The following is a 22,090-nucleotide window of genomic DNA, read 5'->3' on the forward strand; positions in this document are numbered from 1 at the left end:
GAACACCAGGGCGTCACCCTAGTGGTTCAACATCTGGCGGGCTCTCTGAACGCCAGAGCGGACGAACTCAGCCGCCGGTGCATGATGGATCACGAATGGCGTCTGAACTCCGAAGTGGCGCAAGGTCTCTTTCAGCAGTGGGGAGAGCCTTGGTTAGATCTATTCGCCACCGAAGAGAACGCGCAATGTCAGCAGTTCTGCGCGTTGGAATTTCCAAGGCGGCACTCGCTCGGCGACGCTTTTCATCACGAGTGGAGTTGCGGTCTGTTGTACGCCTTTCCGCCTATACCACTTCTGCCCAGAGTGCTGAAGAAGATCAGGCACGACCGGGCCAAAGTCATCTTGGTGGCTCCGGATTGGGCACGAAGATACTGGTATCCCGAGCTACTCAGTATGTTGACCGATCCCCCGATACGTCTGCCCCTTCGGGAGGATCTTCTGTCGCAGCAGCAGGGGACGGTCCTCCACCCGAACCTGTCCAGCCTCCACCTCCATGCGTGGAGATTGAGCGGCGGCAGTTGATGCCATTTGACTTGCCTCCTGAAGTCTGTGATATCATTCTGGCAGCCAGGCGTCCCTCCACAAAGACGGTATACGCCTGCCGGTGGAACAAATTTGTGGCATGGTGCACAGCAAAGGCTGTGGATCCCCTTTCCGCCCCTCTTTCTGAGGTTCTCCTCTTTCTTCTTTCTCTGGCCCGGCAGGGCTCTGCCCTGGGCACCCTGAAAGGTTATCTTGCTGCCATCTCCGCCTTCTTGCGGCTTCCTGATCAGCCTTCTCTTTTCAAGTCCCCTGTGGTTACACGCTTTCTAAAAGGCATTACTCACACGTTCCCTCCTGTCCCTTTTGTAATGCCTCAGTGGGACTTGAATCTGGTCTTGACATTCCTGATGTGCGCTCCCTTCGAGCCTCTTCACAATTGTCCTCTTCGTCTTCTGACTCTTAAGACTGCTTTTCTGGTAGCCATCACCTCGGCTAGACGGGTGAGTGAGCTCCAGGCTTTATCTTCAAAGCCTCCTTTTCTCTCTGTTCATCCGGGCAAGGTTGTCCTTCGGCCTCGTCCTTCCTTTCTTCCGAAAGTGGTGACTCCATTTCATCTTGGGCAGTCTGTCACCTTGCCCACCTTCTTTCCGCCTCCGCATCCTTCCAAAGAGGAAGAGAGGCTCCACCGTCTGGACCCAAAACGTGCGCTCTCCTTTTATCTGGACCGCACAAAACAGTTCCGGGTGGACGACCAGCTTTTTGTTGGGTACGTGGGCGCTCAGAAGGGGAAAGCTGTGCACAAACGGACCATCTCTCGGTGGGTCGTTTTGTGTATCAAAATTTGCTATTCTTTGGCTAAAAAGGACCCTCCTGTTGGGCTGCGCGCCCATTCTACTCGGGCCACAGCGGCTACTACTGCTTTGGGACGGGGAGTCTCTTTGCAGGACATCTGTCAGGCGGCGACGTGGGCTTCGTTACACACGTTTGCCAGGCATTATTGCCTTGACAGCCAAGTCCGGAGGGATGGCTTCTTTGGCCGTTCTGTCCTCCAGGACTTTCTGGTGTGATCTTGGTTCGCAGACCCACCACCGGGGATGGTATTGCTTGGGTATCTAGTCTAAGGTGAGGAATCTAACTAACGTGTTTCTTTCAGATGAACAAGTTACTTACCTTCGGTAACGATGTATCTGTAAGAAACATTAGTTAGTTAGATTCCTCACCGACCCACCCATCCTCCCCGTTCTGCGAACTGACATCTAGGGTTAAGGTTGTCCTTTTCAGGCCCCTAGATTTTATTTTTGGCACCAGTGTCGGTCTTTGCATGGCTCTGCGTTCCTGGCGCGGAAAGCTATGTACAAGAACTGACGTCAGCGCGCGAGGGCGGCGTCTAAGTACTCCGACGACGTCATTCCGGCGCACGACGCCGACGACGGACGCGGAGCCGCAGACGACGCCTAGCAACGCGCAAGGGGTATTGCTGACGAAAAATCTTCCGGATCCAGTCTGACGCCTGGGGATATTCTAAGGTGAGGAATCTAACTAACTAATGTTTCTTACAGATACATCGTTACCGAAGGTAAGTAACTTGTTCTACTAGCCCAGCACAGTCCCAACCTGTCCCGGACTGTCACAGACTGTCCGCCCTTTGTCCGGGCTTCGTCCGGCGCAGTCCGCGTGCGGATTTAAAGCGCCTTCGGCCTCAGCTGATCGCGTGGGCGGCTCCTGCCGCTGGATACTCTGGGAGATGTAGTCCTCCACACAGCGACCGCGTCCTGATGAACCTGCGGCGGCGGGTGGACTAAGGGAGTTTCAACCCAGGTCCCGAGGAAGTGCCCGAGTAGTACAGCCAGCAAATATAGAATGGAATGGAAACACCAGCTCCGCCGGAAGGACGCGGGATTTAAAGCGCCTTCGGCCTCAGCTGATCGCGTGGGCGGCTCCTGCCGCTGGATACCCTGGGAGATGTAGTCCTCCACACAGCGACCGCGTCCTGATGAACCTGCGGCGGCGGGTGGACTAAGGGAGTTTCAACCCAGGTCCCGAGGAAGTGCCCGAGTAGTACAGCCAGCAAATATAGAATGGAATGGAAACCCTGCTCCAGTTCCCAGCCACAGTATTATTAGAAAAAACCAGCAACCATCAACTCTTCTCACATGTGGAATGGAACCTCCTTCTCGACTCCTCCCAATTCAGATTTAACAGCACCAAGACACCTCTCTCTGTAGCTACTGATGACATCCAAACCCTACTCGAAGAAGGAGAGACTGCAGCTCAAATCCTCCTAGACCTCTCAGCAGCCTTAAATATGGTCACCCACCACACACTCATCACGAGGCTTCACAATATAGGTATCCAAGGAGCCACTCTCAGATAGATTGCCTGTTTCGTAGAACACAAAAAGTTTGTCTTCCCTCGTTCACCTCTGAACCCAAGGAAATCATCTGTGGAGTACCCCACGGATCTGTGCTCCGCCCCACCCTCTTCAACACTTCTATGACACCTCTGGCCAGCATTGCCAAAACCCATAGACTCCATATCATATCCTACACTGACAACACTCTCCAAAGACACCACCAAGACCAACTTTCACAACTGCATGACAGACGTCGCCAACTGGATGAAGGACAACTGCTTGAAGCTCAATTCAGATAAAAAAGAGGTACTGATTTTCAGAAACAAAAGCTGCCCACGGGGTGCATCCTGATGACACACAGAACTCGGACCTACTCCTACCGTTCCTGACTATGCTAGTACCCTTGGCATCATTCTGGACAACAAGTTAAACATGACTACTTGGGTCAACTCAGTCTCATCCTCCTGCTTCTTCATCCTCCGCATGCTTCATAAGATTCAAATGGCTACCCCAAAGCTCAAGACACATCATCACCCAGGCCTTCATCTCCAGCCGACTGGACTACGGCAACGCTCTCTATGGCGGGATCGCAGCTCATCTCCTCTAATGACTACAGACTATACGGAACCCCACAGCCACTAGTCCTGGAACTCCCTAGAGGTACCCACATCACCCACTACCTCAGGGAGCTCCACTGGCTCCCTGTGCAAACAAGATGCCAGTTCAAGCTCCTGACCCATGCATACAAGGCCCTGCATAACCGTTTCCCTTTTCTCCCTCTGACTGTACGTAAATCACTCCTTCAAGTATTAGTGATAAGCCCTCTAGACTACTGATATGCCCTATTGATTACAGCTAATAAGTCTTCCCTTAATAGACTACAGGTGGTCCAAAACACCGCGGCTCGTCTTGTCTCTTATTCTCCTGCCAGAACCGCCTCTCTTCCGCAAATACAAGGAGTACACTGGCTACCAATTCGCAAGCGGATTAGATTTAAGATTTGCTGCATTGTGCACAAGGTACTAAACGGCAACGGCCCTAACTATTTAGCAGAAAATCTTTCCCAATAACAGCCACCCAGACCACTCCATTCAGGAACTAAATCCCTGCTCCTGGTGCCACGTGTTATGAAATATCACATTGGTGGGAAAGCATTCTACTACCTAACCCCTTCCTACTGGAACCAGCTCCCCAACCACCTCCAGAAAGGCCCAGATTATCTGCTATTTCAAAAGCTCCTTAAAACTGAGCTTTACTGAAATCTTTTCTTCTTTTTTGCCCCAACTGTAGCACCTCCGTAGCATGGAGATACCCCGTGGGGGGTGATTCGGGCACTTTACAAGTTAAAAAAAAAATAAAAAAATGTGGACCCACCTACTTGAACCACTGCCTGAACTCCCATCAGACACCTTCGCTCTGCATCCCTTTCTCTAACTCTCACCCTAAACACCCGACGTGGCAGATGTGGAGTCCGCTCCTTCTCCTACCTAGCAGCGAAGACATGGAGCGAGCTGCCCTTTCATCTACGGACCTCCCTATCTCTTTCAGAGTTTCGAAAGTCTCTGAAGACGTGGCTAATCAAGTGGCCCCTGCCATCGCCTGGATACCCTCACGGTTGACAAGAACCGCTCTACAAATCTACTGATTGATAGATTGATTGACACATTTAGGGAACGTTCAAGATGAGCCATTGCAAGCAAAATTCTCCATCTGTGCACCACTGCCACCAAATTGCCTCCCAACACTGATTCCACGATCCCACACCATCCTGTATGTTAATATAATGAACTGTGATGATGTGTGACAAAATCAAAGTGGCGCTCCCTAAGATGGCTAGGAGAAATATCTTCGTGGCAAGGCAGACTACCCATAGCTTCACACCATATATGTGCAGATGCTGCTCTAACACGAACAAAGCTCGTCCTGATTTTTGCCCAGATTGGCACCCGAGCCCAGCGTGCAAGGGCTGGTGATCATGGTGGTTTGTGACTGCAGGAATCTGAAGAGATGACCCACCAAAAGGAGGGAGAGGTTCATCCACCATTACAGATCCAGATGCATCAACTAGAAGAGCTGCATCTGAGCAGAGAGGCTCGATTGATGTTTGAGCCATAGTTTTCAGGCACTCTGTAGGACTTTCATCCACCATCTGGCACCAGCAGGATGCACAAAGGAAAGAGACCAAGCATATGTAAGATGTGCTGCTTCTGAGTCAAACATCAGAATTGACTTACAAATATCTGTGAACCTCTCAATAGGAGGAAAGTTGTCATGGAAGTTTTGCCAGCACTGCACTTTTGAAAGTTAAGCTTTGAATTGGAGGTAGGTGAGCTTTGTTGGTAATGTTCTCATCGTGGAGAGGAGTTCTTGTGCGCCTAAGATGTTTCTCGACCAGTACCGGGCACTTCATCTTCACCAGCCAGTGTTCCAGCTATGGAAATACATGTACTTTCAGAGCAGTGAAGCTGTCACAACTCCCAGCACGTTTGTAAAGATGTGAGACTTGGTCACCTGTTCAAACAGCAAGACCGTGAACTGATAGTGCTGGGATTCCATGGTGACCTTAAGTCAAAGTCTGTAGGCAGGGATAAGTAGCAGATTCCCCTATTTTTGGGGCCAAAAAGACTAGGCTCAGGAACAATTGTACTTTCCTGTCGCAATAAAAGGTTCATAAGCGGCAGATCCAGAAAGGGTCTTGGGGCCATATGTATCAAGCCTTTTTTCCTTTTGCAAATTGGAAAAAGCCTTTTGGGATGTATCATCCCAAAAGGCCACCGCAAAATAGAGAATTGCAAAATTTGCGATTCTCTATTTTGCTAATGCAATTAAGGAATTGCAAATTGTGATTCCTTAAATGCAATTCTGGAAGCACCAGAAATTTGCTATTTGGCCTTAAGGAATTGCAAATTACCACCAACTTCAAGTTGGTGGTAATTTCCGATTTTCTTTAAAAAAGAACTTTTTTGATTTTTTAAAAGTGCCATATGTAGCACATACATGCCCTTAGGGCATGCATGTGCGCAAAATGTGCACACATGCATATTTCAGGGGTGCAACAGGGTGTCCTTTTGGCACCCTTGCAACCCTGAAATTGCATTCTCAATTTGCGATTATCTAATTGGTAATCGCAAATTGAGAATGCCTTCCCATTCATTCCTATGGGCCTCCTAGCCCATAAGAATGAATGGGAAGGTAGTCCTTATTTGTGAATCTCAATTTGCGATGCGCAAATAAGGGATATGTAGGATTCGCAAAATGTTTTGCAAATCATACATACATTTCATTTTGCGATTCTCTAATTGCGATTCGCTAAAAATCGCAATTTGAGAATCGCAAAACTCTTTTTTGATACATATGTCCCTTAGACCTCTGTCCCTTTTGGGATCCAGGAAGAAAAGGGAGTATCCTGTGCCCATTTCTTCCAGCGGCATCACCTGTATATTCCCTTAGCTCACAAGGGTAAGGACTCCAAGCTATAAAATCGAGGCACATCGAAGGAGATCCTCCAACCCACCTCCTCTGGAGGGCAGGAGTCAGAGAGAGAAGGAGACTGCAAAAGATGACGGGGATTGGATGTGCTGCTGCTGGTCATAACGTACCCTAGATTCACCTCTGCCCCAAAAAGAGCAATACATATTTTGCAGTGTCTGAATTTGAAGGTGAAGGTTGCTTCTACCAAGGAATAACCTCCGAACTTTCTGTACTGCTGGTGAAAGTGCCTCACGCTGAGGCAAGACCCAGTGATCGAGCTGTAGTTCTGGTGTTCTTGAAACATTTCAGGGAGCAGTCAGCCTTCTCTCTGAAAAGCCATTCACCATTGGAGGACATGTCCATGAGCATTGCCTTGACATCTCTAGAGAAAGTAGTGGAATGCATCCAAACTTGGAGGTGCAACGTTACCCTTGGATCCAGCTACAGTGTTTGCAGAGTCTAGACCATTCTTCAGGATCTGTTTGGAGGGATCCAAACAGTCAGTGACCAAATTGCCTTTTCAGGTGAGCAGGTAGGATGATTTCTACAATTTTGCATGTTCCCACAAGGCATAGAGACGTGGCTTCCCTTTTGGAGGACGAAGCTGCCATATGCGTAGACTTTCCTGCCCTAGAGTTAAGTTATTTCAACTCTCTGTCTGGAGGTGCGATGAGAAAATGTGGGTTTAGTTTCGTGAAAGAAGCTTAGATTATCAAACTTTCTTAAAAAGGCTGGGATGACAGCAACTCTGTTATCCAATGTCGGTATATGTCATCTGGCAATTTGTGAACTACCGGGCTGGAAAATGGTTTCTTATATGCAGCTATGGTGGGTTCCAGGCAGCATCATTAAATGGGACAGGGCTCCACCACTGATCAAACATTAGACTACCTTTAAGAGGTGTAAGAGATGTCCTCGTTTGATGAAGTATCTAGGCCACTTGTAATGTGTAAGTCAAGATACAAGGCAACATCAGTGTTTATAGAAAATAATGAGGTTATCAGCTTCTGATTTCTCATCTTCTGTGGGACTTAAACCTTATCGGGCATTGCAAAGCCATTGTAATCCGAGCCAAACAGTTATTACCTCCGGGGTCAACCTGAGCCCTAGGGAGATTTTCCGCCAAGGGTTCGTCAACAAAACATACCTTCACTTTCTCATTTACCACTCCGATAATCTCAGCCATGTTTGAAGCCATTGAGTACAGCACTTTAGTCTGCTCCATGTGAAGCAACTGTATTTTCACTGAAGGAAGCTTCAACCGAACTGCAGATTGTTGCTTGGCATGCTTCTTCATAGGCACCAGAGCCCATTGAGGTATTTTGGCAGAGTTGTGGTTGTGTTGTCAAACTCACAGGATTGGTTTCACCCTTCGGGAGTGGGCCACAGAGTATAGTAGCCATCCTGAACAAATACACCTTCATCTAGCCCAGAAGGTCTTGACCTGCTCAGGACTAGGCGATACATCTGGGAACTCCGGCCTCTTCCATCTTTTAAAAAGAAATTCATGTTGGATTGTCTATGATGACAGAGTCCGGTGTCTCGATTGTGTTACCTGGCACCGAACGCGCCCAGAAGTGAGATCTGTTCCTTGCAGAAGAAGAGAATTACTCCATCTTACATTGCTTTTTGTGTCTTTTGTGAGAAAATCAGTTTTTGCGGCTGTTCCAGGTCAGTAGTCTTAACGGGTAGTGGAATGTTTTGGCATATCCCCGAAGGCCTTGGCCAAAAGTAATATGGCTTCCTGCTCTCTGGTGGCTTTGAAGGGTATTTAGGCTGCGGTGCTGTGTTCCATGTCTGACTACAACGTACAGGACATTTTTGCTGCTTCTTAGACAGGGTTTAAACCCTGGGATTCTTGGAAGAGACATTTTACCTAGTTACTGTCTGAAATCTGAGGAATTGTGCCTCTGAAGTGCTGAGAAGTTGATGCTAGCAGGCTGTTTGGCAACTACTATTCTCCAATGTTGTCATGTTCAGGGGACAGAGCCATGGCTGAAGCAGCATAGAGCAACCTCGTTGTGCTTGGGGGAGTACAGTACCAGTCAGATACCTGGAAGGATTCGTAAGGCGAAGAATCTCTGGGAAGATGTATCCATCGGAAGTATGGCCTTTATGCACATTGGGTAACCACAAGGGTTGTGAGATATGTTGTTTTCAAACAAATTATACTGAATACTATAGTTCTTCGAAAAACCAATGGGCAGTGCCAAATACCTAAATGAGCCTGCTCTTAATTGGCAAGTGAGCCTCCAAGCCAGATCAAAACCTCACTATTGATCCTTCCTAATGCATTGCCACCCCAGAACCAGCATCCACATTTATTGTAATAAACAGAATTGTCAGTGATCAGGGATTTTTTTTCTTCGGATTTAGGCTCTTTTAATGTTGCCAAGTTTAATTTATATGTCTTACTTTGTCCATCACAGCCTTCTTACCAGGGCGTAATTCCTAGAGAGATGCCCCACCTCATCCCTGTTTTCCCCGGGGGCACGCCGCTGCTTCCCCCAGTAGTGTCTGGCAGCATCCCGGTATCCACTCCACTTCCACCTGCCTCCTTTGGCCGGCCGGACTCCCGCAAGCTCTCAGTCCTGGACAGCTTTGAGCCGGGGCAGGGCGGGACGTTGGACAGCTTGGACGTCCTGCGTTACTCAGAGCCCACACTGGACCGCTTGGACAGCTTTGACAGCAGCCGCGGATCGCTGGATGCATTGGACTCCTTCCCGTGCGGTACGTGAGTGTGAGGTGGTGGGTGTCTCCAGGCCCCTGGTAGCTTGTGTATTAAGGAGGTCCATGGGTCACAATAAAGTGATGTTCCCTGGTGAAACAAATTGGGTTGGTCACACCCTGATGGGCAGCTCCACAGATACAGCAGTTCCAGAGCAATGGTAGTGGGGGGGAACTCTGCATGACGAAGTGTACATATACCAAGGCTTGTGAATAGGCTGGAGCATTGCTGGGCAAACACTAACTCCGCACAGAGAGTGGAGTAGTGCAGGGTGGAACAATTCAGGATGAGGGCTAGCATTATGTAGTGAATGGGGCTTTACTGGAATTGCATTATGCGGGGAAAGGCCGGGCTCTGTCTAATAGATTGTGCTGGACAGTATGGAGCTCAGTGGGGAAAGGCCTATTATCAAGACACACACAATTGATGGACGGAATGCAGAACAAATCAAAACATTCACCCCCAGTCAAGAGATCTGGGTTAAATCCATCATTCTTTTGCTCACCATGCCACCCCAGTTTAGACCTGGCCATATGCAAATCAGTCTTGACCCTGTGCCGCATGGGAACAGTCCAGCCCAAACTGCCACGCCAGGTCCTCCCTGGACCGGAAACAAGCATCCTAGGACCGGTTTCGGGGTTTCACCCCTCTTCAGCCAGGATGGCTTGATTCCAGTGGCACAGTGAGCCCAGGACCCACGTCTGGGCATACCTGGCGCACTTAGGGCGAGAAAGCAAAAGACACACACAATTGAAGGACGGAATGCAGAATAAATCAAAACATTCACCCCCAGTCAAGAGATCTGGGTTAAATCCATCATTCTTTTGCTCACCATGCCACCCCAGTTTAGACCTGGCCATATGCAAATCAGTCTTGACCCTGTGCCTCATGGGAACAGTCCAGCCCGAACTGCCACGCCAGGTCCTCCCTGGACCGGAAACAAGCATCCTAGGACCGGTTTCGGGGTTTCAGGATAGCTTCGTTCCAGTGGCACAGTGAGCCCAGGACCCACTGGGGTGAATGTATGACATTGTTCTGCATTCTGTCCATCAATTGTTCTTTTTGCATTTGTCACCCCGAGTGGGACGGGTATGCTCAGACGTGAGTCCCGTGCTCTCCATGCCACTGGAGTCAAGCTATACTGGGTCCAAACTGGAATGACATGGTGAGCAAAATAACGATGGATTTAAGCCCAGATTTCTGTACTGGGGTGAATGTATGACATTGTTCTGCATTCTGTCCATCAATTGTTCTTTTTTGCGAAAGGCCTATTCTCTGCAGCGGTTGCAGGAGCCATTGTGAAGGACAAAGCTACCTCTGTAATGAATAGTGAAGCAAGGGAAGGCCTAGCACTCTGCAGTGGACAGAATAGCACAGAGTGGAACACATAATGGAAAAGCCTAGCCCTCTGCAGTGGATAGGGCGGCACAGGGAGGCCATCACGCAGGGTGAGGCCTAGCTTTTTGCAGTGAACTGGGCAGTACAGGGAGCGTCCAGGGCAAGGTGTAGCTCTCTTGATTGTAAGGGGCCGCATAGGGAATGCATCTTGGATGGTAAGGCATGACATTGAGAGCTGCTGTGGCAACACTGAGGAGAATCCTGCAGAAATACTACACAGTGAGATCTTTTCTGGAGACTATGGCACCATAGGACAATCCTCATAGGTTGACGTCTTGCTCCATGCAGTGGAGATGACCACAGTTGTGGTCAGTGCATTGACTCCACATACCCCAGGTCTAGCAGAACGAGCGACACCACATTGACTACTTGTGTTTTCCTGCCTGCTTAGAATACTGAACAATGATGTAAAACTAATGTGTTTTCCCTTTTTTCTCCCTTTTCTATTTAAGACACCAGAGCGCAAGAAAGCCGCCTGACCGGAGGACTGCAAAGGCCCACACCTGCAGTGAGTGCCCTTTCTTAGGAGTGGGAGGTGTTCCGAAGAGATTATAGGAGGCAGTGACAATGATTGAGTATACCCCCACCTCACCGGGGGCTGTTATTTGAGCAGAGTTCTTGGCCACAGCCAGTAGGTGGCACTTTCAGATCATGAATTTTGTTCCCCCATTATGTCCCTGCTCCTTTGCCAACCTAGTCCACTTCAGGAACTGTTACTTCTGCAGTACTCCAGACCGTCCAGTAAGTGTCACTATAAGAGTTGGACTTCTCTTTCCCTTCCAGTAGCTATGCTACTTCAGCATGTCTCCAAGCCTGGAATGGCAGGTTTTGCTGTAAGAGCAGTACTTATCTGTCACTCCAAAAGTTTGAGTGAATCCAGCAGCACCCTCAACTTTGGCCAGCAGGTGTCCATGTAAGAGCAGTACTTGGCTGTCCTCCCCAGGGAATGTGTTGATTTGGCAGCTCTCCCAGTACTGACTCCTGAATGTAAGATTAAGAGCAGTATTACTTGGCTCTCTGTTCTTGGAGACTGCTGGTTCAGCAACTCTCCCTGCCCTCTGTTATTTCAGCAACACCCCTCGCCCTGGCCAGCAGATGGCGCAACAAGAGCAGTACATGGCTCTTCCTGCAAGAGGTGTACAAACAAACTTTATGAGCAGACTTTGTTGCCTATGTTTACAACATTGATGTTTTTTATGTTTTTGTGACAGGCACTCCTGAACAGCTTAAATAATCTGATTCCCCCAAAGATGGAGTCCTACCCCCGAGCGATGGAGCCTGCGGCCATTGCTCCAGGAACATCACTTCTCGTGAAGAATTCCCTGGCTGCCACCCACGAGTTCAGGCAGGGCTGCCACACATGCTACCAGAAGACCGGTGAGCAGCCACTTGGGCTCCAGTGCCTCTCTACGGCTGGACTTCATTTAAGGAAATTTTACTGAGTTCCAGAATTCTACATATTACATTTGAAACCTAGTCCATCACATATCACCTATTGTAGAGTATATTACTTAATGTCCTCCTCTCCCCTACTAGTCCCCACTTTTTAACTTCCTCGTGCTCAGTTCTAAACAGATTCCGAATCATGCAACATAATGAAACTCTTCTTCAAGTAGACACTGATATACCTCAAAGATTCAATGCTGAACCCTCTCCCTGAGTGTTTAGGTTGGCCATGTTTATACCCTCTTCGAGTTCCCTCTTGCTCCACCATGGTTCATTTATTTATTTTGTTTTGATTTAGTGCTGGCAAAACCGTGTGCATGGTGGTCAGTGTTCTTTACAACCAATAAGGAAACCTGTTCCTAAGTAACATAACAACAAAGATCACATACACCAAAGTAATGTCAGTTTTTCTGTGAAACAAGTAAGTCAGAGGCTTAAAGTAGAAATTATCATCTAGCAAGAGCCTACTGGATCTTTATTTAGGTTGGCTTTGAATTCTGAGATGGAGGGGGCCATGCACAGCTAGATTTGTGGTAAAGAGTTTCAAATTTTAGGGCTATTGCTGGAGAATGCATTTTATGTAGTGCAACTTTTCCTATTCTTAGGGATGTTGAGGCGTGAGAGAGAGGCATTTCCCATCAGTTCTTGCATTCTCCGACAGTGTTCAATTTGTTTGTTAGGTGGTTTAGGTTAATCGTATGTTTTGCTGTGTGGGTAATGGATGCTCATAACTTTAAATGTTGTTTGTGCTTCTGATGGCAGTCAATTAAGTGATATTCCCTTGTGCCCTCAATGCATGCAGGTCTGCAACCTCTAAGCCTTCCCTTCAGTTCAAATATAGCCATCACTAGGGAGTGCATTAAAAAATCATCTTTATAAAAGCTGGTTCGCATAAGAAAGTGGCCAATGCCTAAAGAAGGTTACCTCCCCAGGGAGCCCTTATAGGTACGCGAATATATCGAAAGAGGGTATAAGCAGAACAGTATAATTGACTCTCTAGCTTTTATAGCCTGGTGAAAATGAAGGTAGTCAGTTTTTCTAGTTTTGGCTATTGATGTAGAAATGCTTCCCTATGAAATATTCTTAATTATTGTTCACCAAATGCACAATTGCAATTAAAAGGCGTTGTTCAGCCACTGGCTCCTGAAAATATGGAAAGTTATTTTGTAGCGGGGGCTTGTCTTTTATGGTTCATTCTGGGGACCACTGATGTTGAAAGGTGGGGAACGTGCAATATTGGTCCAGAGGGGCTGTCTGGGTACCAGATTTTGTGGAACTCCACCTAAGATAAATGTCCATAAAAGGAATCTAACTGAAAGCCAGTGATCTAGTCAATTCGTATCTTGATAATTTGTCCTTGATGTGGTGGCCCTCCTGGATCCATGTTGAATCACACTCTTGTAAAGGTTCCTTTGTGTGAAGGGATAATGATGTTCTTTTATTCTGTGACTACTGTAAGGGCACGTCAACCATCTTTTTGATTGTGAAGGTGGCTCAGAAGAGCCACCTTCACAATCAAAAAGATGAAGAAACCTTAATATTATAGCTTGCTTATGATCAGAAATACATGGATCAAGAGTGAGACTATAATATGAAACAAGAACATAAATAAGTATCAGTCAGGATTAGCGCAATTCAATTTATGGGCCAGAAGTTATTTTTAGGTCTCTCCTACCAAACTGATACCTATTGTGAGCTTATCGAGAACTTACTGTTGGTTAAGAGCCCACCCATTGCATACTATTAGCTGGCTTTAATGTCGTTGTTTGCTTGCTTCTTATTCAATGGCTTTCTCTGTCGATGGTGCTCTGGCACAGGCAGTAAATTGCTGCTGGCCCCCACGCCTCAAGAAAAGCACTACCACGCTGCTTGTAGTTAATTTTAAATTTACCCATCTATCTCAGATCAGTAAATAAAAAATAAAAAAGGTGTCTGCATCGTTTTGTAGGCGCACACATTTATAGTAATGGATGGGCGCACAAATACTCACACACGCTGTTGCTTACAAAATGACACAGCTGTGTTAACATGCCAGAAGACCTTGGCAAGGACAGAATATCCCAAAGGTGAGACCAATTTGCTTTGCCAAGACTAATTATCCATGAAACTATATTCTTTACACCATACATCCCTGCCTGGAAATAAAACGGGTTAGGATGAACGGTCGAAAACTGAGAACATTGCTCATTGATTGAAGAGATAACTTGAATCTGCATGTATTAAGGATAAATATCGTTATGAAGAAACAGTTTTTAGTATCAGTGTTCTAGATGCCCCTACAATAGTTTAAGAATAAAAACGTGGACTACTCAAAAGTCCTTTATGCATAGAGTCTGACATTCAAAATACTTATGTATCATATTTTAGTATGTTGGGTTCTTCCACAAGAGACCGTTCTTTCGCAAGACCCATGTTGTGGCAGTGTGCCGAGCTGTCACTGGAGCAGAAGCATATCACTGTGATGGACCTTTCATTTTGTTCCTAAAAAGCTAATTTAGACTAAGGGTATTTCAGAAGTATACTGCAAGGATTGTTAGTGGAGCTGCAAAATGTCTTGTGCGCATGCATCCTCGATGCTCCATTAACTACCCATGTAAGCCAGAGTAGACAGTAGTTTTCACATTTACTCACAGGGGCAATCCATGGAAAAGATCCAATTGTCAGACAAACCCACTACAGATTATCTTTCTGGCTTCTATGTGACTCTTGAGTCTGAAAGTCCCAGTGTTGATAAATCCACCATGTGCAGCGCATGCTTTTCACCTCTTGGTTCTAGGGTGGGGATCCTATTCACCTTATTCCTGCAATACTGAGAGAAAGTTAACAGACTTGTTTCTAGCTCTTGCTGTCTCTTGCTTGGTTCATTTATTACTCATGCAGATTCAGTAAATGTAAAGGTAACCATTTCTATATGTTGTTGCCCACATAGTTAGGGGCACGCTTAGTAAAAAACGTAGTCCAGACTCTGCATTCAGTTTGGCTCATGATGTAGTTGACGCCATGATATGCATGCCAAGTGATGTCTCTTGTGGTGTCTGAGACAACAAGGTAAGCATGCAGATTGATGTTTGGTGGTGCAGGAAATCTTATGATGTGTGTTGTAGGAGACCCCATGGTTTGTGTCCTTAGCACTGTTACATGTTGCGAGGTCCTGGATGGTGCTGGATTGATGCATGGCACGCAATATGGAAGTGGCATGATTGATATCCAACGCCCAGTTCACTCGTTACTTGCTCAATCTTCCTTCTTTAGGTCCGAAGGTGTTGGACTGCACCTACAAGGAAGGGCTGGAGCACATGTGCAAGAGGGATCTGCTGCTAGGACGGCTACGCAAGTCCGAGGACAAGACATGGAAGCGGATCCGGCCACGCCCAGCCATGCCCAACTTTGTGGGGTCCTACTACTTGTGCAAAGGTGAGACGACAGAAACAAAGAGGGCAGCCTCGGGAGGAGAGGAGGCTTGGTATAGCGGTTTCCTGCTGCCAGGCAAAGCTTAATAGCAGTAGGCACAGAAGTCTAACTTTGCAAGGTGGGAGTTTTGTGGGATCCTGTTGTCTGTGCAGAGGTGAGGAGCAGAAGCTCTGGGTATGTTTGAGTTTTATGGGGTTGTTATTTCCAAGAGTGAAGAACAAGAGACTTATTAAGGGAAGTAAGTGAGAGCATGAGGTTTGTGTGAATTCAACTACCTGTTTAAAGGTGGTACAGAAAATAAGGGAAAGCAGTTGGGGAGAATTCTGGCCATTAGTTCATAGTACCCGATTGGACCAAAATATTAAGAAGTAGATAGAGAAGTCTGAACTTCGCAGGGTCCTGGTACTTTAGGAGCCATGAGATAGCGCTGGGAGTCTCGCCTGTTGAAGTAGGGTTTGTGGGGCCTTGTTACCTGCTTACCAGTGAGCTGGCGATCAGGTACAGTTTACCAACGGTCGCTGGAGAAACAGGGCTTTATAAAATAAGATTCTGCTTGTTTCACATTCCAGAAACATCAGCTGTACACTTCAACTGTTACCATTTTAGACTTTTCTCCCCTTATGAAAATGCTTGGGTGTAGAGGGTGGGGACGAATAAAAAGCAGACAGGCCTGTCTGGTATGAACATTTCAGATGTTTAGTTGAAGGAGTGCTTAAGTGAGAAACTGAGAATTGACAACCATGGTGTGCCTAAATCCGTGCACGGTAAGATATTACTATGTGTACAACTGCAGATTCATCTGAGCTTTCTCTGGCCTTTAGGCAGTAGCGTGGATCTTGTACTCTTAATGTTATTCCCTCTTCATGGAAAAGCTAGCAGACCGCAACTGTGTTTGTATTAAAAACAAGACATTATTTTACAAATTTTTTATTTCTTTGTTCATAACACACTCACACCACAAACTAAAACTCATCTAGGTGCAGCGGCGGTTATAAGTAAAAGCCAAAAGGTAATAGAAGTTTCCAAACAGCCTGCTGTTGAGGCCTTTTCTGAAGGTTAGAAAATGTTCCTGCCAGGCAAGCAATAGTCACTTCCAAGGCTTGGAGCCCAGATCTGAAATTCTTCAGTCATCTCAAGATTTACAGTTGGCTTGAGGCATGGTTAAAATGGTTACTATAGCGGCTGATAGGGCAGGACCAGGTTATCTGAGCCAAGTATCTGGATACTGATCAAAGAAACGATGAGGATTTTAAATTCCACCCTTTCCCTCACAGTTAGCCAGTGTATTGTCTCTTTTCCATGTGCAATATGGTCTTTGTTATGTAGACCTAAGATGAGCTGATTAGCTTAATTTTGGATGGGTTAGAGGTGTGTTAATCATAATCGGTAATGCCCACAAATAAAAATAAAAGCAGTGAAACATTGATACCCTTTTCTTTATGAAACAGGAGTGAGAAAAGAACTTTGGAAGTAGCATATATTAACTCGGAATGCGACCAAATTCATCCATCAAAGCTGGGTTTGGAAGGGTGCTGTTTTTATGAGTGGTGCGCTTGCAGGGTGTGTAACTCATCTGGGTGGTTTCACCTGTAAGGGTGAGTGTGCTTGTTAGTGATCTCATCGAGATTCTTGGGGTGGCTGCTTTGTTTGGCTTTGAAGCAGTGCATGCATCCAGGTGCTAACAGTGCATATCTCTCACCCTCTGCATGGGTTGCTTGTGTCTTACAATCCCCCAGATGTCTTGAGCACACAGAACTGCAAGTTTGGTGATCACTGCACCTTTGCATACTACCAGGAGGAGATCGATGTGTGGACTGAAGAGCGCAAAGGTACACTGCGGCGGGAACTGCTCTTCCACACCCCACGTGGGCCCAGTCGTGCCAACCAGACGGTGGCCAAGCTCCTTCAGGATCACCAAGGCATCTTCACTTCCCTCTGCCAGGTATGTGGGGCATTGCTGGAAGGGGGCACCGTGTTATTCTTTGCTGCTGAAGAAAGATCTACAAAGTAATTCATTGTACCAGAAAAGTAATTGAATCCTATATCGTAGGTGACAAGTTAAAGACCTGCCTCTACCTTGGCTTGCTGTCTTGTTCTTCTGGTGTCGGAGGTCTCCAGCTTTGTCCTAACCATGCATTTCAGTTGCTCAGGGTAAAGTCAGAAGCATTGTGACGGAGTAGCGAACTCCCAGCAAAACTCTGGTTTCTGGGACCACATTAGGAAAAGCAGCTTCAGTATCGCTTTTCTTTTAGGATTTCACACTTTGCTTCCACTCTGTTACCTTTACCAGCTGTGACTTCATGCTAGGATGCAAACGTCAGACTGTGACATAATACGAGGAACTCGATATCCGTATGTGATATAATCCCAAGGATATAATATTAGCTTTGGATCATTCCATGAACCCACTATCAACATGTGACATCATTCCAGGCACCCATTTCAACTTGTGATGTCATTGTAGGAACCTCACTTCAGACTGTCCGCACAATGGGGCCACCACAACAGGCAAGCTAACATTGGCTGCTGGTCCTGAAAAAGTTTGACTTGATCACAACGCATATTGGTATTGCAGATGTCATCATTTTCTTTAAAGAATTGCGGCAAAAAAATACATATTTACTATTGGAAGAGTGACTCTGTCATTTAAGACTACACTGCAGGAATCTGAATTTAAGTTGTGACATCACTCCATAATACAGAAGTGAGACCGTGACATCACTACTGGAACCACCAGCACATTGTCTCTGTGCGATGGTGTCTAAGTGATGTTATTTTTTAAGACCCTATAAGCTATTTCTAAAACACTCCGCGACAAAGCGACAGCAAAGATGGGACTTAAGCTGAAAGAAGTGTATTTAAACAAACAAGGGGCGTTTCCAAGGCCAGCCACTGTACCGTGGAACGTTAGTTAGAATGGGAACCTAAAACAGCGTCACTCTACAAACTTGTTACAGGTAACTAACTGCCCTTTTTCATTGGCGGCCTGTTCAGCAGGCCTTGATTTGGAGGAGATGAAATCTTGAAGGAAAACACAATACGGCCATTAAAATATTTGTACTTTCTAAACTCCTTTACACTTGTAGGTGCTTTCTTAGAGATTATATTACTAACTACAACGATGAGGGTTAATACTTTGTATGCACCGATGAGTATATTAGATATAATTATTGCAATGTTCTCAATCTGTAAACTCTTCCACTCCACCTCCAGTGGCCCACCGTTAAAGCCACTAATGTACAAAAGATATGTCAATCAAAAAATGGAAGGAGCGGAATAATAATAACTATCCAACAATTAAATATTGTAGTCCCAAAAGATGCAGTCCAGAAAGTCTCTTCCAGTTCAATTCTTTATTTTTTCAAGAATTTTCATAATTGGTTCTCCAACAAGTTTTATGTTGATTTGTACAGTCTTATATATCCAATCAGTTGATTATACAATTCTAAACAACCACAGCCAACGCGTTTCATCCCTCTTGGGACATAATCAGGGCTCCTAAATATTAATACGTCAATATAGATGTCAATCGTTTAAGGATGCTAATGTTCATTGAATATACGTTCTCTTCAATATTAAGTTGCTTCTTCTTCCAATAAAATTAGAGTTTTCTAGATCATGGTCTGTTCCCCTCTCCTCAGAGCGGAGTTATCATACCGGCTGTGGATGCTACGTGAATATCAGGAATGAATCAGCACAGTTAGAAAGATTATTATTGAAAAATTGATTACATTACAGATGACTCGTTTTTGGAAGATATTCTAGAGGAGAGGAGAACAGACCATGATCTAGAAAACTCTAATTTTATTGGAAGAAGAAGCGACTTAATATTGGAGAGAACGTATATTCAATGAACATTAGCATCCTTCAACGATTGACATCTATATTGACGTATTAATATTTAGGAGCCCTGATGATGTCCCAAGAGGGACGAAACGCGTTGGCTGTGGTTGTTTAGAATTGTATAATCAACTGATTGGATATAAAAGACTGTACAAATCAACATAAAACTTGTTGGAGCATCATATATGAACATTCTTGAAAAAATAAAGAATTTAACTGGAAGAGACTTTCTGGACTGCATCTTTTGGGACTACAATATTTAATTGTTGGATAGTTATTATTATTCCGCTCCTTCCATTTTTTGATTGACATAGCTTTCTTAGAGATTGTCTGACAAATATGGAGGATTACACTGTCCGCCAAACGCACACTTCACCTGCTGTATTCAGAGTCTCGTGAAACATGTTTCTGCAGCGGAGCTCTACTGGCTCCTTCAGTGGAAATCTTAGCTCAACTGCCCTATGTACATCGGGCCATGAGTCTGAGTACCTGAGATTGTCTGCTCTATTAAGGGTGGACATTCTTGCATACTTTTTTTCTGTCAAAAAAAACGATCCCCTCCCACATGCTTGGTTTAAAACTTCTAGCCTGTTACAGACATTTATTTTTTCTTTCTCAAAAACAAACTCCAGCTTTGGGAGTTTGTTTTTTAAAAGCAAAAGGTTTGCTAAGTGGTTGCATTGAACATGGCAACCGCTCAGTAAAGATGCAGTGCCTTCAAAGTAACTGCCTAGGCAATGGCTCCTCTGCAAGCACAGAGATCTCTGCTGACCTGCGACAGATCTCTAAATATATCCAGCAGTTTTCTGCAAAAGCAAGGAATGGACTTAAAGCATGAACGTTTATGTCCAAGCGGAAGAATATGTGTACAGATCCAGGGGCTGTATGCACAAATACCACAAGGTCTGGGATATGTGGTGGAATTATCACAAATGTTGTGTCATTTCTCTACTGAAATATTCCTCTAAGTGTAATGGTTTTGGAAGATTCATTGTGGAGGCTGGCTGGTGGTGTGTGCTGCTTATTTTAGGCTTTGCCTACAGTGTGCCAGCGCTGTCAGAGAATGCTATTGTGTATTTGTAAAAAGCTTAAAAACAGGCTTAGAGCCCACCCCATACTTACCGTTATTTACCATTGGTTAGTTCCCACGTTGCTCTTATTTCCTTGCTTCTCATTGGTTAAGACCTCTTTCTGCTTCCACTTTCTCTTCTCCCTCTTCGGTCATCCATGTAATTTGGACAAAGAACAGTTCCCGTCTCTGCAGCCAGTGTCCTTCCACTAGCCGCTGCTGGTAGTGGTCCTTTTTTTCAATTTTTAATCGAGTACCTCTTGAGAGTGCATGTGTTTGCAGGCTCTCTCTAACCCCTCTCCTGTCTTCATTGTTTTCCCTGTCCCTCCCACCATCTTGCTTTGTCCTTGCTGTGTAGTTTTTTGTGTGCATTTTTTAAATATACCGCAAACTCAACCTGAAGGTATTGGAGCGCTGCATTGTTCCTTTTAACCCGTTCACCTCGCTGCCATTGTTTTCCACCCTCCTCCCTCTTGTTACTTTTTTTCATTTTATTTTCAGAAAGTTTATATAGCAAACACTGGACCTAAGGCATTGGAGTGTTTTGATCAAGCAACATTTACTTTATCTAAGGACACATACATTTTAATTTTTTAGGCACAGGGAGTTAAAGTGATTTGCCCGAATCCCAGAATGTTGATTTAATGCTGAGACTCGAACTCGATTGTCCAGTTCTGCAGGCGGCAATTCTGCCCATAGCGTCACATCCCCTTTAAAAAGCATTAACAATGCCAAATAGCTTGCGCAGAGCTATTTGGCTTTGTTAATGTTTTTAAAAAATGTTGCATGGCAGCGCATTACTTATCTGTTCTAAATCAATTAACAGAGTTGACAAATAGGGCTCCAGGAAGGGCAACAGAGTAAATGCCTCCACTGCCCTGACAAGACTAATGGACTGGCCAACAAACTGTCAATGGGCCTCTTAGTCCATTCACTAATTGCCAGGTGATTTGAAAAGAGATCTGTTTGTGAAATGACTCCGCTTTTCAAACCAATTAAAGGGTAGACAATTTATTTTATTATTATTTTCCCATACTGGTACACCTCCTCCTCCTTTCCCCCATGCTTATTGGAAGTCTCAGTGCAAGGGGAATGCCATAAGACTGAAGGAACAAGAGAAAGGGAGAGATGGGCAATAAAAATAAGAACCAACAGGGGGTGCGGAGAGATGATTTTTAAGAGTTATCGTGGAACCACCTCCCTAACACTTCCATAAATTACTCAAAAAGGCTGGTTTGCTCTAAGATCATGTGATAGGCAGACTTTGGAGGTGATTCAGGCTTGTAGAGAGAGCCGGTGTAGATCTTTGAAGATGAGGGAGGATCGGTGAAAATCTGTGAGACCCTTGAACCATTGAACAGAGCATGAAGAACTATCTTCAGAGGGGTAAGATTTTGTTATGGGGCATTGGTGAGTAAGGGTCTTTCCTCACTGAGGGCTATGGCTGTCGTGAAGTCTGCTTCAAGGAGATAAGCGTTCACTTAATGAAGATGATGTTGCCTGCTCTTCTCTTTGTGCCTACTCCTCTCGCTGCCTATCACCAGTCCCTTGGTGGGCTTTTAACTGTGAAATGTTTTGGAAATTGACAGGAAAAAAACCCTTTTTCAAATCAAGAAGTGATATCCTATGCATACGTCTACCTGCAGATTCCTCACCTTCTGATTATTACCAGGTGCTAGACTGAATCTGGAAACTTTCATCTCCTGTGCTGGCAGAGGGAATTGGCTTCATTTCTACACTAGAAAAAGAGCAGGTGTGACCTCACCGGAGCCATATAGTGAGTGCCACCCAGGCTTACCAACATCGGTTCCCTTTTTCCCATGCCCTTGGAGGATCCTGGTCTGCGCTGCTGTTTGTGATTTCTTCATTTCTCTAAGTTTGCTCCAAA

General features: G+C 45.6%; 1 protein-coding gene across 1 annotated transcript in view; it reads left to right on the forward strand.

The window, feature by feature from the left end:
* The window catches only part of ZC3H7B (zinc finger CCCH-type containing 7B), a 174,061-nt gene that overhangs the window by 115,525 nt on the left and 36,446 nt on the right, over positions 1-22,090 (forward strand). Inside the window, exons 10-14 of the mRNA XM_085601200.1 lie at positions 8,737-9,037; positions 10,886-10,941; positions 11,645-11,810; positions 15,132-15,293; positions 17,027-17,232. Coding sequence (XP_085457326.1) covers positions 8,737-9,037; positions 10,886-10,941; positions 11,645-11,810; positions 15,132-15,293; positions 17,027-17,232 — 891 coding nt within the window. The remainder of the gene's footprint in view (positions 1-8,736; positions 9,038-10,885; positions 10,942-11,644; positions 11,811-15,131; positions 15,294-17,026; positions 17,233-22,090) is intronic.

This window comes from Triturus cristatus, chromosome 4_2 (assembly GCF_964204655.1).
Source record: "Triturus cristatus chromosome 4_2, aTriCri1.1, whole genome shotgun sequence".
Taxonomy (NCBI): domain Eukaryota; kingdom Metazoa; phylum Chordata; class Amphibia; order Caudata; family Salamandridae; genus Triturus; species Triturus cristatus.